General features: G+C 43.8%; 1 protein-coding gene across 1 annotated transcript; it reads left to right on the top strand.

Moving 5' to 3' along the window:
- The first annotated feature begins 495 nt into the window (after nucleotides 1-495).
- On the top strand, nucleotides 496-15881 carry CLDN11 (claudin 11). The gene is made up of 3 exons (XM_019440560.2): nucleotides 496-954; nucleotides 4677-4841; nucleotides 14570-15881. Exons 1-3 carry the CDS (start codon nucleotides 729-731, stop codon nucleotides 14800-14802), a joined length of 624 nt encoding a protein of 207 aa, XP_019296105.1. The 5' UTR covers nucleotides 496-728; the 3' UTR covers nucleotides 14803-15881.
- The last annotated feature ends 566 nt before the right edge of the window (nucleotides 15882-16447 follow it).

Genomic DNA, 16447 nt, shown 5'->3' with positions numbered 1-16447 from the left:
TTTCAAGCACAAGAAAGGATCATTTTCTTTCCACTAGTAACTGTGGTATGCCGGATGCTTCTCCTCTGTTCCTCAGGGCAATTCTCAGCTCCTCCGTTGTTACCCTCATGGGCGGTGGAGGAACTGTCCCAGCTCTCAGCTGGGAAGAAAGAGCGGGTGGGGAGAATGAGGAGGGAGGGAGCGAAGCGGAGACCCAGAGACAGAGGTGACAGAGGGGCAGCAAGAAGAGAAATAATTTGCAGCGAAACAGAACTGGAGCCTGACGCGGGCCCTCTCATCGCTCTCCACTTCTTGGACCTGGAACGGATTATTTTACTTTCTAACCTGGACCCGCGACGCCGGGCTGGGTGCAGAGGCCACATCGCCCCCTCTCTGACCCTGCTCCCCCTCCCCACCCCCCAACTCCGGGCCCCGCCCCGCGATTGGCTGGCTCCACCCGGGCCGTCGCCGATTGGCGCTCGCCAGCCGGGTCTACGGGGTTTAAAGAGGGGGGCGGGGGCGCACTGCCCAGCCGCGCCGCTGTCCCCGCCGCCGTGCGCCCGTCGCGCCGTCGGAGCTGGGCTCGCGGCCTCTCTTTGCCTGCCGCCGCTTCCAGCGTCGCACGTCCGCCCGTCGCCGGTCAGCGGCTCTCGAGGGCGCGCGCGAGAGGACCGCGGCAGGTGCGGTCCAGTCCCAGGCGCAGGCACAGCTGGTGAGGGGCGAGGCCCGCAGACGCCAAGGTGGCCACCATGGTGGCCACGTGCCTGCAGGTAGTGGGCTTCGTCACGAGCTTCGTGGGTTGGATCGGCATCATCGTCACCACGTCCACCAACGACTGGGTGGTGACCTGCGGCTACACCATCCCCACCTGCCGCAAGCTGGACGAACTGGGCTCCAAGGGGCTGTGGGCAGACTGCGTCATGGCCACGGGGCTGTACCACTGCAAGCCCCTGGTGGACATCCTCATCCTGCCGGGTAAGGACCCCACCTCTCGAGCGGCTGCTCCTAGCCCTTATCGTCGGGGCAGACCCGGGATGGGCGCATTAGATGGCGTTCACAGAAACGTTTCAAGGCCTTGAAGACCTTAGCGCACATTTTGATACTTCCAGTCCCACCTTGTAGAGAGATTAGGCAGTCCTGAATTTAGCCTCTCTCAGCCTCAGTTTTCTTATCCGGAATTTGGGATGATAGTGGTAGCCACTGGCCGAGTCACCCTGAGAAGTTAATAAACTGAGACGCAGACACCTAGTTGGAACTCTGTCCATGTTAACGACTGACGGTCACCCACCTGCCTCAGGCTCCCACCGTCAGTGGTTCAGAAGTACTGTACTTCCCTCCACCCGCCCACCCCCCCCTCCCCCCGGGGGCCTCTTCCCTCGGGCGTTAGACTCCACCCGCAGAGGCGAGGAGGAGAGAAACCCTAGCATTCCAGCGATCCCAACAGGAGTAGGCCGAGTTACCCGGTCTTTCGTCTTTGTGAGACTGGCCACAAGTCCCGGACCTCCTAGCTCTGCCAGGTCGGTTCCCTTAGGTCCGGGGGGCCTGTGTTACTCCCCCCACCCCTTGCCCCCGCAGTGGGGGCGTCGGTCCGCGGGCCTGCGGGGATTCCCCTCCCTGCCTCTGCACCTCTCATGTCCACTAGGGAAGAGCTGTCGTCCCCAGGGGGGCCCCCCCCCGCTCACCTGGCGAGAAGGCGCGCCACCATCGGTCGCTCGCTCCCCTCCAGCTGCGGGAGACAAGGGAAGAATTATCTAGCCTCCCAACTCCTTCGATGCCAGCAGGGGTCGGGTTCGGAGGGGGTGGTGGGCACTGAAAAATTCTGGGCAACAGTTTCAATTCAGATGTAAACCTCGAGCCAGTGGGTGGTTGGGTGATTGGCGAGGTCGTGGGCTCCCCTTAAGGATTGCCTTCTGTCCCCGCTAGTCTTTGAGGATGGTGCCCATTTAAAGGCCTATCCTTAACCAGCGGGGCAACTTGGTCTCAAGACCAGTTTGGGAGCCTTTGGCTTTGTGCCATCTCCTGGGTGAGCCTTTAGCTCCCTAGAGACTCTGCTCCCCCTTTAAACCTACCCCAAAGTGCCTCCTATTTCCCAGTCCTTGTGGTTGGAATCAATCCCCCCTTCCTCCTTGCTGCCCTGGTATTTGACTCTTGTTTCCATCAGGGCACATTTTGACATTTTTGTTCATTGTGAATCAAGTTTTCCTACACATTTTAAATTCCTCAAAGATAAAGATGGCGTCCTACTCTCTTTCCATCCTCTCCTGCATCAGGAAATCCGGGGAACAGGGCTGGTGCACACAATGTACTTTCTTCTTTTCCGTTTTGAACTTTCAGAATGACAGAGATGGGGGGAACCCAGATCTTCACTTACCTTCACTTAATGGTGGCCTTGGTAGACCTGGGTCAGACTCCGGGATCCAGTGCTCATAACCTGGGTAATTTAGGACAATTCACTAATGTCTGTGAATCCCAAATGTCTTCCTTTAAAAAGTAAAATCAAACCAACCACCTATCTTACAGAGTTGTTTTGGGGATTAGATATGAGAAATGTAAACCTCCTTTGATGTAGTGTAGGTTTCACAAATTGTAGCTATAATTTTTTTCAAAAAGCTGGGCATGGTATTTGTAGGAATCTGATTGAAGCATAAAATCACTCTTTCCTTCTTTCCCCTGAAATTAAGTTTACTGAGCATTCAGAGCCAAGTGGTTTATTTTCGGAGAACAGACCATGTTCCATCCTACAGATGGAGTACATTTTAGGGAGGGCCTAATCCTTCCTGCTGTCCCCCTCCCTCACACCTGGGTGGGGACAGGAACAGATCTCAGTGTCCATCTTTTGTTTTTTTAGACATGGCCTTGGCATCTAGCACATGGATAGCCTGCACTATGAATTTCAGAACCTCAGTTGCTAGTTGACCGTCTCCGTTGTGTTCACCCTGCTCTCCTATAAGCTGCAGGGGCGTAGGACTTCCGTCAGAGATCCTGTTTCAGAATCCTGTGGCTCCTCTTTGGGGGGGTCTTCAAGTCAATAAAGTCAATAGTTGAGTTACCCTTAATTTTGAAGAAGCTGAGGTGGGTAATGACTGGAAGAGTACCCTTGTGGAGTCTGAATTCTGGTAAAATAGCTAGGTCTTGCTAAGAGACAGTGTTGCAGTTGCGTCTTGGTATGAGAGTCGTGTGGAGTGTGTGGAGGCAGAAATCAGGGCTCATTTTTGGCTTTGCCTTTAACTCTACCCACCCTCCCACCCGCAGCCACTAGCTTAATTTCCTCTGAGTGAAAAAGGAAGAGTAATAAGTACAACCCCCTCCTTTATTTTTGGAGAAGGGAGAGTGTTTTAATGAGAAACAATACATTGAAGTCTGCCATATTCTGCTAGTATCTTGTCAGATTTATTTTACATAAATTTGCACATATTGTAATCTGTTTCTTAATGAAATTGTTACCTGGCATTTTATTTGACAGCATAACGTTCAATTGGGTTTGCTCCACTCTTATTCAACTTCTTTTTTTTTTAATTTTTAATGTTTATTTTTATTTGGAGAGAGAGAGAGAGAGGGAGGGAGAGAGAGAACATGAGTGGGGGAGGGGTAGAGAGAGAGGGAGAGAGGGAATCCAAAGCAGGCTCCAGGCACTGAGCTGTCAGCATAGAGCCCGATGGGGGGCTCGAACTCTTGAACTGCAAGATCATGACCTGAGCTGAAGTCGGACGCTTAACCGACTGAGCTATCCAGGCTCCCCTATCATTCAGCTTCTTATTCCTTAATTCATAATTGTATGTTTACGTCATCTGCTGGGGGCACTGTGTTAACTCCATGAAGACCAAAGCAGGAGTCTGCCCTCTAGGAATCTTTGGGGCCAGAGAGATGCCTTTAGAGCGGATACCAGACCGTTGTGGAAGCATGCCCAGGAGACTGTGGGTGAGGCAGGAGATGGAGTCTGACCATCAGTCAATAGGGGTCAGGATTCGTGAGCACAGCAGTCTCTGGGGAGATGTCAAGAGAGGAAGCCTGAGTCTTAGTTTAGTTAGGGCCACACGCTATGTACAACTTGAATTAAAAGCACATGGTTAGGACAAAATCGCCGAATATACCTAGTATAAAATGATTGCACTGACACAGAGTAATAACACTGGTAATAATAGCTAATCTTTTTGGAATACTTAGTATGCGCTAGGCACTGTTGTAAGCACTGTATGAATTAACTAATTTAATCTTGGTTGAATTCTTTTAGAGAGATATAGGTACTATTATATTTTTACTTTATAGATGCGGAGAGTGTCAAGACATAACAGTTCAGTAACTTGCCCAAGGTCACACAGGTAGAGTGTATCAGCAGCAGGCTGGAGTCAACATAGACCCTCACAGAAGGCATCTTGGAAGATTTGAGTTTTAATCTGAATTTTTCATAAGGTGATGCAACAGTGTAGTTGGACTCTTGGCCTCTTCATCCTGAAGGCTTAGACCAGTGGTCTAGCCTAGAGCTCTCCATCCAGTATCTCCAGCCTCCAACCTCCCTTTCGTGTCATGGAGTCACTTTAAAAACTGAACATGTGAAGTGATCTTAGATAACATTTACCACATTCTAAGTCCTGGAATGGGACGAGAGGAAGGCAGATGGTGCTGAATTCCCTTGAGCCAGGGTTCAGGGGTCAGGGAGACCCACGGTCTAACCCCTCTGTGTGCTCTCTTGTGTCCAGGCTATGTGCAGGCTTGCCGAGCCCTGATGATCGCAGCTTCAGTCCTGGGTCTGCCGGCCATTCTCCTGCTGCTGACGGTTCTCCCCTGCATCCGAATGGGCCATGAGCCTGGTGTAGCCAAGTACAGGCGAGCCCAGCTGGCTGGCGTTATGCTCATTCTGCTAGGTAAGACAGCTTTCTATATAGCACCCCAACTCCAAGTGAGTCTGATGAATCTCAGATCTTGCTGCTGCTTCATTGAGTTCAAGAGCATGTAAAAGGAAGCCAAGTGAATCCACCCAGGAAAAGATCCCCACAATGTGTATCCCTTTATGTTTCCTGCGTCGTTTATGCAGACAGATGTGTAATGTCTGTGGGGGTCACTAGGCATGAAAATAAATTTAAAACCAAAAGGTAAAAAGGATTTTGAGGGTATACTTAAGAGAGAGACCAAGCGACAGAAGAGTAACACAGTGGAATCTTTTCTTTGGGAATACCTTTGCCCGGATCCCATAGCAGGTCAACTGAGTCAGAATTACTTGGCATCAGACCAAGCAAAGATATTTTTGGAAAGCTTCCAGGTGATTCTTACTTGTAGCCACGATCGAAAACTTCAGTTAACCTATAAGGAAAGAGTAGAGAAAGGAGGGCAAGGGAAAAGCAAGATGTTGAGGGTGGTAGATCACTAGTGATGATTCAGTCTTTTATACAGTAAAGATTCACTGGGCATCTGCGGAGTGCCAGGCATCACGGTTGGCATTGGGGACCCTGGGGAAGAAGGTAGTCTCTGCTTGGAGTGCACTTGGATATTTTCATGGAGTGTGGCATGTGCTCATCTAAAGAAGGTACACAGATTGTGCACACACATAGGAAGGAACCTAAGCACGACTGGAGGAGTTTCCCAGAGCAGAGGATCCCAGTGATGAGAGTTGAAGAGAAGGTGGTGAGATCTTAGATTGCGGGGGGTGGAGGGTGGGGAGGGGGCACAGCCCAGGCCTAGGAAATGGCACGTGCCCATTCAGTTTTCCTTGTTGTGCTTGCCCACAGAGGGCTTGATTTAACAACCTAGGGAGGGTCCTTCTAGCTCTGCTCTCTTGAGTGACTTCATTTCTCTCTACTTTTTTCTTGAGTGCTAATTCCATCAGCACATTCTAAACCCTAATAGAAGACATGAATTTTAAGAACAGCAGCTCTTGTTGCAGAGTGCACTGATACATCGGTGAGCAGCAACTGCTCTGCATATGGGTTATACACGAAGTCAGGTATTCCTGAGACAAGGAATTCCCATCCCCAAACTGGTATCAGACCATGTGCTTAAAGGTAAGGGTCAGGGTTCTATGCGGGTCAATGCCACTTAGTAATGGTCACACACAGTGATATTGGTGAGGGAAGGGGACATGAGAGGTAGGGATGCCATTTCCCAAGACTGCAAAGGGATGGAGGTTTTCAGGGGCTTGTGAAGCCACAGAAAATTCAGAGGAGGGGCTTGTACACACAACTGTGTGTGTGTGTGTGTGTGTGTGTGTGTGTGTGTGTGTGTGTAGGGGGGAGGGGTGGGTAACAGGAGCAAAAAGGCCAGAGGGCCACTGTCATTTCCAGAGAAGAATCTGGGCATGGACATTTTGGGTCCAGCCACAAAGAATTTGTGATGGAGTGCCCCATGGAACACACAATCAGTATCATGTGACTCATGTAACTCACAAGGTCCTCTTTACAGTGCTTTTTGGAAGTCAGATCTTTACATTCGAATTCTCTTTCCAACAGTTAGACCAAAGCTCTACAGGTAAATTGGTTTGCGGAATCCAGGTGGAAACCCTTGTCATCTTTGGCAGGCACCATGGTTGCTTTCCGCATATTCTTACAGAAGTCCCACAGGGCTCTCTCTATCTCTGAGGGTGCCAGAGCCAAAAGGTGGGCCTGTTGTATTAGGTGTTCATTTTTAGAAATTCTGGCCTTCCATCTGAGAGTCACCGAATATCCACTAAGATATTTTTGGCTGTGAAATTCCCCAGGGCTTTCAGATAATGCAGGAATGTGGAGTTTTCAATAAGGAGGTACTGAAAACAAACAAACAGATAAACAAACAAACAAAACCCAGCCTTGTTGGAAAATAAAGATATAAAAGCAAGTACATACAGACAAATTGGTATTTAAATAAACTCTAAAACCAACTGAATCGTCCAGCTGAATAGCAAGGGTTATTAAAAAACCAAAGGCAACCAGTTGTTTGAAACTTCCTAGCTGAATTAAAGCTTTTCTTTACGTTTTTCAAGTGGGTTGGTTGGTGTATGGGGACAGAATCACAGAGAGGAGCGTGAGGTGGGGTGGGGAGTGGTGTGGGTCCCTCAGTCCCTGACTCCTGTCTGAGTGAAAAGATGGAGGGGCATTGAGTGATCTGGCCCTCTCAGAGAGGCTGTACTTTTCCAGCCACTCACTATTAGTTTGGGCTGAGGACACCTCCCTGTGCCCTCTTGTAGCGTTTAATTTCCAGTGTTACCTGCCGCCTCTTTCATGGCTCCTGCCGGATTTATTTCTCAGTGCATGGCCATTTGCCTTCAGGTTGGATGTTGTTTTGACAGGAACAAGCTAGCTCTGGAAATGTAATGCTCATTGTCTCAGTTGTGGCACCGGCTGGTCTCCTCTGGGTCTTCTTTGGAGCCCGGTGCCTCGGTTCCCCTGTTGGCAGTGGGTGGGAGGAGCTAGAGTGAGTGAAGGCTCCCTTTGTGTTGCTCTGGATTGGCTTCTGACGCTCTGCTCTCCCCGGAGAAGCCAGTGCTGGGCTCCTGCTGGATCCTAGAGGTCATCAGTGGTGCTTCCGCTGAGGTGTGGTCACTGACCAAAGGGGACTAGGCAGCACCGGGGTTTTGGGGCCTGGGAACTGGAAACAATACCAAAGCTAATCTTGGTATGGAAACTGTAAGGACTATTAATTAAAATCAGTTCTTCCTGACCCTGAAAATTTTTATTTTTCCAAAAGCTTAAAAAAATTATATGTCTGTTGTACAATAGCTTTATCTTCTCAACTGTCTTAAGTTTGTGAGGATTCAGCCCTGCTTTGGGGGAAGGCATGGGACCCAGATGTAGCAGGCTCCTTAGATCTAGGATGGATCCAGGCGAACATAATCTGTAGTTTTCTTTTCTTTTTTCTTTTTAATGTTTATTTTTGAGAGAGAGAGAGAGAGAGAGAGAGAGAGAGAGAGAGACAGAGCATGAGTGGGGAAGGAGCAGAGAGAGACAGAGACAGAATCTGAAGCAGGCTCCAGGCTCCGAGCTGTCAGCACAGAGCCCGATGTGGGGCTAGAACTCATGAACCATGAGATCATGACCTGAGCCGAAGTTGGTAGCTTAACCGACTGAGCCACCCAGGCGACCCTAGTCTGCAGCTTTTCAAGAGCCCCTGCCAAGGCAGGAAGTGCCTATGCCCTGAGCTGCTTTATCTCATCACTGGGAGCCAGACCAATGGTACTGAATCTCCAATCTACCACTTTCCAGCTGTGTGAACTGGGGCAGTTACTTAATGTCTCTGAGCCTTTCTATGAAATGAGACCATAATGCTTTCATCTGAGATTGGTAAGAATAGTGAAAGGAGGTATGCAAGTTATTTAGCCTGGCGTCTGGCACATAATAAGTGCTCAACAAATGGTTGTTATTATAATTGCTGTTGTTGGTTAGAGGAAATAGAGACCTAAGCCAGAGGGAAGTGGGTATTCTTTTGTTGATGTCTCATTTCTGTGGGGTAATCTCCACACATGGCACTGGTCAAGAGAGACAGTGAGCTGTTCCTGGAAACACTAGGTTGGTTGCATCCTGGTCTAATGGAAACATTTCCATTGTTTACTTTGTAGAAACTGGAGTGTAAGGATCAATAAATAGTTGGGAGTTTTTTTGCTTATTCCGTTATAGGAAGCTATGTTAAGCTACCCAACTGAAAATGCTCAAGCTTAGTTCTGATTTGGTCTCATTCTCACCTCATTGTAACTTAGAAAGTACTTGATTTGAGTGTTTCTTGGGGAGATGAGGTAGGGAATGGACAGAAAGAAAGTGTATATTCTTCCCTAAGTGGGACCCTCTCAACTTCTCTCCTTTTTAAAAATATGGCCCCAAGAATCCTATTTGTATTGGAAAAAAAGTTGTTTTAACTTGAAACTTACAAGTTAATAATGGAACTGCTGTAAAATAAAAGGCATGTGCAAATGTGGGACAGGTTGAGTTTGTCCGGCACACAGAATCAGATGTCCTAGGAAAGGTCTCCCTTGGGTGTGTAGTAAACAGTGATGCTCTTAATCCCGGCGTCTTAAGCAAATAGATGGAAAAAGTCTTCCTCTAAAGTCATTAGCTTTCTACAAACAAGTCTGTAATGTCAATCAAATTTTATGTGGGTAGTGGGAAGGCTGCGGTATCTTTAGTACAGTTGTGGCTTAAAATGAACTTACTGGTAAAATTGGAGGAGTTAACTGGTTTATGAGGTCTCTCCTATCTCTAAATTCTGTGATTAAAAAAATATTAAATAACCATGAGACTGGCTTTTAAAAAAGGTTATGGGAAAAAAAAGATAATGATGTGTGAAATAGAAAAATAAAGGAAAAAATGTTGAAAGCAGGCCAGGAAAAATAATATAGTCAAACATTCCATTGACTTGTTTTAAATATTAAATCTTCATAAAAGCCATAGTATGAGAGGAGTATGTCTTTTGGCAACTATGTTTTCTTATGTCAAAATTTAGAGAATGACAAATGATAAAAATAAAAAGTAAAATTTTTCTAGATTCAAATTATAAGGAAACAACAAATAAATATGACTCCAGCCAATAGCTCATTAGAAATCTCATTACTTGTTGCCTTAAGTTAACTGGCACAAAGCTAAAGTTTGTTGCTATTTAGATCATATGTTATAATAGCATCAATTGTAGAAGGCAGCATTCTTTGCATTGTAAAAAGTTTAAAAGGAGAAAGTTTAAGAAATAGTTTTTATTGTGGAAAATTTCATACATACACAGAAGTAGAAAAAATAGTATAATGAACCCCCATGAGCCCAAACTCATTCTCAGTCACAGCCAATCTGCTTCATCCATGTACTTCTTTTCTTCTAGTCCCCAGATTTTTTTTTGAAGCAAATCTCAGATATAATGTCAAGGAAGAATTTTTCCAGTATTACTTATATCATTCAGAGTAATTTATGTGATTTTAATGGAAATATTGCTTGGTGCTAGAAATAATGCTCTTAAAAGTGCTATCAGTTCTTAGTTCTGAAAGTGACAAAGCCTGAAAACAGAGATGTTCATTGGAGGAAGGAAGAAATGAATCTGGTGCCCTTCTGCCTTTTTGGGCCCCCTTGTCAGTCTTTCCCTCTGTCTCTAAATTGTTACCTTCAAAGTCAAACACACATGTACTAATATTATTTAATTTCACATTTATTTAACTCCGTATATTACTGTGTGTCATTTAATCCCTAAAGAAATTAAAAGCTGTGTTTACATTTCATTGCTCTAAAATTGCTTTTCCAACTATTTTCTGTGTTTGGCTCTATCAAGATCATTGTTAACTTTTAATGAGGCTGTATTCTGTCAACTAAAGAACACATTGTATTACATTATTTGAAACTTACCAAAAGAGGCAAACAATTTATTCTATAAAGAGCAGGAGTTCTACTGGTGAGAGGACCAAGTCTGGATGAATCTATAATCTACACAGTGAAGCTTTCTTCTCCCCTGCTCTCCTTCTCCTCCACTTCCCCCTCCTCCTCCTTTTTTTTTTTTTTTTTAATTTTTATTTTAGCTAAGTATGTCCCCAATTTTTACTTTCTGCTCCCTCCCAAATGACTTATTCCTGCCCCCCTTGTACAGTTAACTATTGCATCTTTTGAAGGTAGAAGAGGAGAAACAGATTGAAAAATCTGAGTGTTAAAATTCTTCTATTAGAGACTTACTTAAAAAATACATTCTGATGACATGCAAAGAAAAGCAATGAAAATTCTCTTTATCTTTCTTCACTTTTCTTTACCTTATGGGAAACTGTGACTTTTTTAGAAAAGCATTTTCTTTTCTCCAAATAATTGGGAGAGCCATTATAAACTCTGTGTGTGTGTGTGTGTCTGTGTGTGTGTGCACACGTGCACACAAACAGAAATAAATCCAGCAGGCCTTCTGTGTCATTAAGACAGCCCCAAATTATTGCCAGTTTTATTAATATTTTACATCTTTTGGTTAAGTAATGCATTTTAACTTGCATTTTAACTTTACTGCTGAAAACATTCCCCTTTCCCTTCAAACGATGCTGAAATTGAGTAAATTCTCCTTTTTTAGTTTCTAAACATTCTTCATTCTGAGTTCAGTTGAAGGTCACTGTTTGTATTGAACCTCTCATTTCCCTTCGTGTTGTGTGGTGGCCTGTCATCTTTCAGTGGTTTTGATGTGGTTCGTCTCTGAGAGCCACAGGAATCCGACCCAGAGTTCATTTATCTGCTAGGAAATAAAGACCCCGCTAGCACTAGTCTGCCTTGTTTTGCATGGATTATAAAAGGAGGAAATTTTTAATGAGGTAAATCATGAGTTTGTAACTTTAAGTGTGTTAAAGTCACATTAAGGTTTTATGATTTTGGAAGTCAGTTTTGATGTGTTTGAAGTGGAAAGTAGACTTGAAATGAGACCACCTCTCATCCGCTCACCCACCCATTCAGTCCTGATAGGCTCATTATTTAAATGTTTAGACATGTTCCTGATTTTTCCTTTTTCTAGTGAATTACACTGGAATAAAATCTAATAAAATCCCTAAAGCAATCAAAATCAAGACTGATGGTTATTTTTGGAATATTGAGCCTGATTTCTTTCCCTGTGTGAAGATACTCTTATTATTTTGCTTAGGAAAGGGGGAAGAACTAAATGAAATTAGAGGCAATTTCTTTTTTTTTTTTTTTATTAAATTTTTTTTTTCAACGTTTTTTATTTTTATTTTTGGGACAGAGAGAGACAGAGCATGAACGGGGGAGGGGCAGAGAGAGAGGGAGACACAGAATCGGAAACAGGCTCCAGGCTCCGAGCCATCAGCCCAGAGCCTGACGCGGGGCTCGAACTCACTGACCGCGAGATCGTGACCTGGCTGAAGTCGGACGCTTAACCGACTGCGCCACCCAGGCGCCCCTAGAGGCAATTTCTTATCTTATTCTATAAAATCTACATCAAGTCTGTATTGGAGTTAGGTTTACGTGAAATGTGGGGAATACTTGTGAGTGTGTGTGTGTGTGTGTGTGTGTTGTATGTATAAATACGAAGTAATTGAAAAATATTATACCTAATTTGAACCATAAGCTGTTTTCAAACCAGTTGTTTGGCAATCAAATATTTTTTTTCCTATGGAATTCATCTTTTCACTCTCCACCTTCTCCCTCTAATCAAGCTTGGGTGTTTGGAAGCACTTGCTAGGGTGCTGTTTTGCTCAAGCAGAGAGTGCCCCCTTTGGGGGTCTAGGGGTGTGTAGCTAGGTTATGTGTTGACACGAAGAACCAAGGGCAGTTCTCTCTGGCTGAAATGCTCTAGAAGAGTTTCTGTTTCTTGTCCTGACAGAGAAGAAGACTTCTCTCTTTCTCTGTGCCTTGCTGAGGACAGTAGCCAAGCTGTTCTCCGTGAGTGCCACCCTTGGAATGTGCGGCTGGAGGAGGAGAGAAAAAGACTTCCCCACCCCCACCCCCACCAGGTGTTTGAGGTCCTGAGCTGGAAAGGGAAGATACAATTAACACTGGTCTTCTTCTTTTTTAATTTAATTTAATTTAATTTAATTTAATTTAATTTAATTTAATTTAATAAGTTTATCTATTTATTTTGAAAGAGAGCATGAGTGGGGGAGGAGAGGAGAGCGTGGGAGACAGAGAATCCCAAGCAGGTCAATGCTGTCAACACAGAGCCCAATGCGAAGCTCCATCTCACAAGCTGTGAGATCATGACCTGAGCCAAAATCAAGAGTTGGATGCTCAACCAACTGAGCCACCCAGGAGTCCCAGCACTGGTCATTTTGAGAACATTTTATTCACAGAATGAAAATACATATTCTCATGGTGTCTCATACAAACATTACAGAAGCTGGCATGATTGATTTTACTCTTTTAAGAAAAAAATGAAGACATTAATATATAGACAGATTTTAGCTTCTTAGATGATCTATAACAACTCCTTAAATATGTGAATAGTACATAATTAATGGAGTGAATTTAGGCTGTTAAAAAGTCAATTTGAGCAATCAAAGCCCCCAAATTAACTTTCTTCCTTCTGACTTCCACTTGGGATCTATGTATTTTTATGATAGGAATCACATCTATTTATGTGTATCTATACCCAGCTTGGGGGAGTGAGGTTATGTTACAAGTTACACAAATGCAGTGAGCTAGTTTAAGAGATCTTTCAAAATGGGTAAGGCTTCAATCTTTAGTTCAGTTTAGAACTAATGTACGAGGCTGTTAGAATTGAGTGCTTACGTGTACAGAGAAATTATATTTCTTCTATTTGGGCCTAGAGGTAAGTCAGAAAGTCACTCAGTGTGAGTAGAAATCAAAAATGCTTGCTGAGTTGAAAGTAACAAGGATACTGCAGGCAGCAAACATTGCGGTGCTCTGCCTTGAATTTATTGAAAACATTATGGCTTATGATTGGAAACCTCATTGTTACTGTTTTCTTGATCTGCCGACTTTAATGTATCCTCCCAATTTAAAGCTTCAACTAAAATTTCTGTCCTGCTTGTAGTTGTGAGAAATCAGATGATACCAAAGGAGGTTATGGAGTTACTTTGTCTAGAGTTGTGCTGTTCAACACATGAGCCACCAGCCACATATGACTATTTAACTTTTAATTAATTAAAATTCAAAACTCTGCTTTTTGATCTCACTGGCCTCATGAAAAACGTTTAAAAGCCCATGTAGCTAGTGAGTGCCGTATTTGGCAGTGCTGGTGTAGAGGTTTAAATTTATTTATTTTTTTAACTTTCTTATGGGCTTCTGCCTGCCTTTTTAGCTGCTTTGCTTAGGAAGAGAAGAACTAAATGATATAGAAGCTATTTCTTAGTTTATTCTTTCAAATCTACACCAAGTCTGAAAGGCTGGTTGGTGGAAGACCATAAAATTCTACCATTGCGACCCATCACAAATTCCAACACCATAAAATCCTCGGATGGGTAAATTCTTTTACCTTGAGTGCTGTTTATGGTATGTTGAGATTTTGTGATTGCGAACAGCATCACACAAACTCAAACTCTTAGCTGATATTCCACTGGTGTCTAACAACATTCATCACAGCAAGAGAATTCACATGGCTTCTTCGGGTCTTTGTAATGTGAATTGACCAAATTGAAAAAATAGAGTGGATAAATGGAATGGGCACCACTGTGTTTCTCATTTCGGAATACCTCAGGCGATGCAGTCATTCAGCTAGTCGACACCGAGCACATACTATGGGCCTCATAGTGGGTTAAATACTGACTTTACAAACATAAGTAGGACATGGCCACTGCCGTCAAGGAACCCAGAACTTGGAATGGGAAATAGACATGTAAAGAGATAATTATAATACAATTAGGTAAGCATAATAAAAGAATCATAAGTATAGATACACGAAGTAAAGATACATAAGTAAATACAAGTACCTATTTTTCGGCCTCAGTGATTTATTTCTGGGCTTTTACACTGGAGTTCTTTCATCTCTGCCACCAGTTGAAAAAATAAGCATCTAGCAGTTTGACACAGCTTTCGATCGGTTGATTCTATAGATGCAAACTTGTAGGTTCAGGTTGCCACGGGAGCAGAGCTGTGCGTATCAAGCTTTCCGGAGTTAGTTGGAGGCCAGAGGGGTGTGCATGTGGAGTGAAGGGAAGCCTGTCTGCTGCTCGGGGTGTGTGATGGGTGTGCCCAGTCATAGCCCTCTCATGTCTCCCCAGCTCTCTGTGCCATGGTTGCCACCATCTGGTTTCCTGTGTGCGCCCACCGCGAGACCACCATCGTGAGCTTTGGCTACTCCCTGTATGCAGGCTGGATCGGTGCTGTCCTGTGCCTCGTGGGTGGCTGTGTCATCGTCTGCTGCGCTGGAGATGCCCAGGCGTTTGGTGAAAACCGTTTCTACTACTCTTCAGGCTCCAGCTCCCCAACCCATGCCAAGAGTGCCCATGTATAAGAGGGCTGCTAGCCTGCCCACGGAGGTGCTGCAGATACTGGGGCCACGGCCCTCGGTTTGCTTGCCACAGGCGGGGAAAGCCCACTCCGCTGCCAGGCTCCAACGCCAAAGGTCCAGAAAAGCATCCTGTCTGGCATTTTTTAGTCTTAACACCCTGCTCCCCATTTATTGCCTTAAAAGAAATCTTTAGCTCAGAAAATGCCCACACACTTTTCTCATGGTTTTGCCCATTATTAGCTCTTTTCTTGGGCATTAACTTTATTGTTCACCAGGATATATACATATATGTATGTGTATGTGTATATGTATATATATATGTATATGTATATGTATATGTATTTTCCTCTCTCTCTTTAAATTTTAAATATCTTGCAAACATTGCTGAGTTGGGTGTGGGGAGAGAAATAAAAGACACTTTTCAAACCGTTACAGATGACAATGGGAGCTTCATAAAGATGCCTCTCTGTTCGCTCCCTCCTCTTCAGCTCCAAGGTCATTTAGTTATAAGCGATAGAAAAAAATAGAACTGGGGACATGGGGTGGGGAGGGAGGGGACTGTGGAACTTTCCTCTATGGGAAACTTTCCCTTTTGTAAGTCGAGGGCAAGGGGCGGGGATATTTTTTAGTTTGTGATTTTACATTTATCTGTACATACTTTTTCAAGATTGATCATTTTTATAACCATGGTTTTCCTGAAATTCTCAATTCATCAGTATGAAGGAAATGAACCGAATAGACTTTAATTATATGACAAATAACAGTACAAGTGAATATAACTGTGACTGACATTCCACAAAACGTTTTTGGTTTCCAGGTTTGTACGGTGTAGTTTTTAATCCTACACTTGCATGTGCTTCAAATTAACACATTTTTAAAGCTTTCCCCCATTCTCTATTTTCATTTTGTTAGCCATCTTGGAGTGATATTGTTTAACATAAATTGTGCTGTTGAATTTGGCTTTACGGGTGTAAACACTGATAGTGTATCAGTATCTGAGACCCCAAACTCTCCAAACATTGATGGTGCATTTTGTTCTTTAAGTGAAATCTGTGCAATAAAATAACAGACTGTCTGCAAAAGTGGCCTTTAATATTCTCTTATTTTCAAAACATTTTCAAAAATGTCACTAATCTCTACTAATAATTTATAGGAACCTGGTCAGTGACTCAAGAACAAGTTATTCTGCACGGCCCCGAATAATTAAGATGTTCTGTATTATTTACTGTATCATGGTGGTCATGTGTGGTCATAAAAATGCAACCTAGGTGCTCTGTTAGATTTCTTTAGTGGAATGATGTTATAGCATCTTTAAGTCATATATAAATGGTCAATAATTAGAAACCAAGTTCCAAGCATTACACAGTTAAACTCTTTATCTACTTTGAACACTGAGTGAAGAAATTGGCTAGGTATAAAAGGAAGTATAAACCACACACAGTATAGGTATTTTGGTAATAGTATCTAAAATGCATTTTTTTCAAAATTGTTTTGAAAATTTGGAAATTTTGGACAAAGACAGATGCATTGAGTTGATTTTTATTTGTTTTTTTATTCCAGAAACTGTGTCAGGTTATGAATCTGTTATAAAACACACAGATTACAATCTATTTTGGCAGTAGTTTTCCAAAAATACTAATTTCTTTAG

Source organism: Panthera pardus, unplaced genomic scaffold (assembly GCF_024362965.1).
Source record: "Panthera pardus isolate Hobbes unplaced genomic scaffold, ASM2436296v1 HiC_scaffold_16, whole genome shotgun sequence".
Taxonomy (NCBI): domain Eukaryota; kingdom Metazoa; phylum Chordata; class Mammalia; order Carnivora; family Felidae; genus Panthera; species Panthera pardus.
This window is presented reverse-complemented; position numbering and strand designations above follow the sequence as displayed.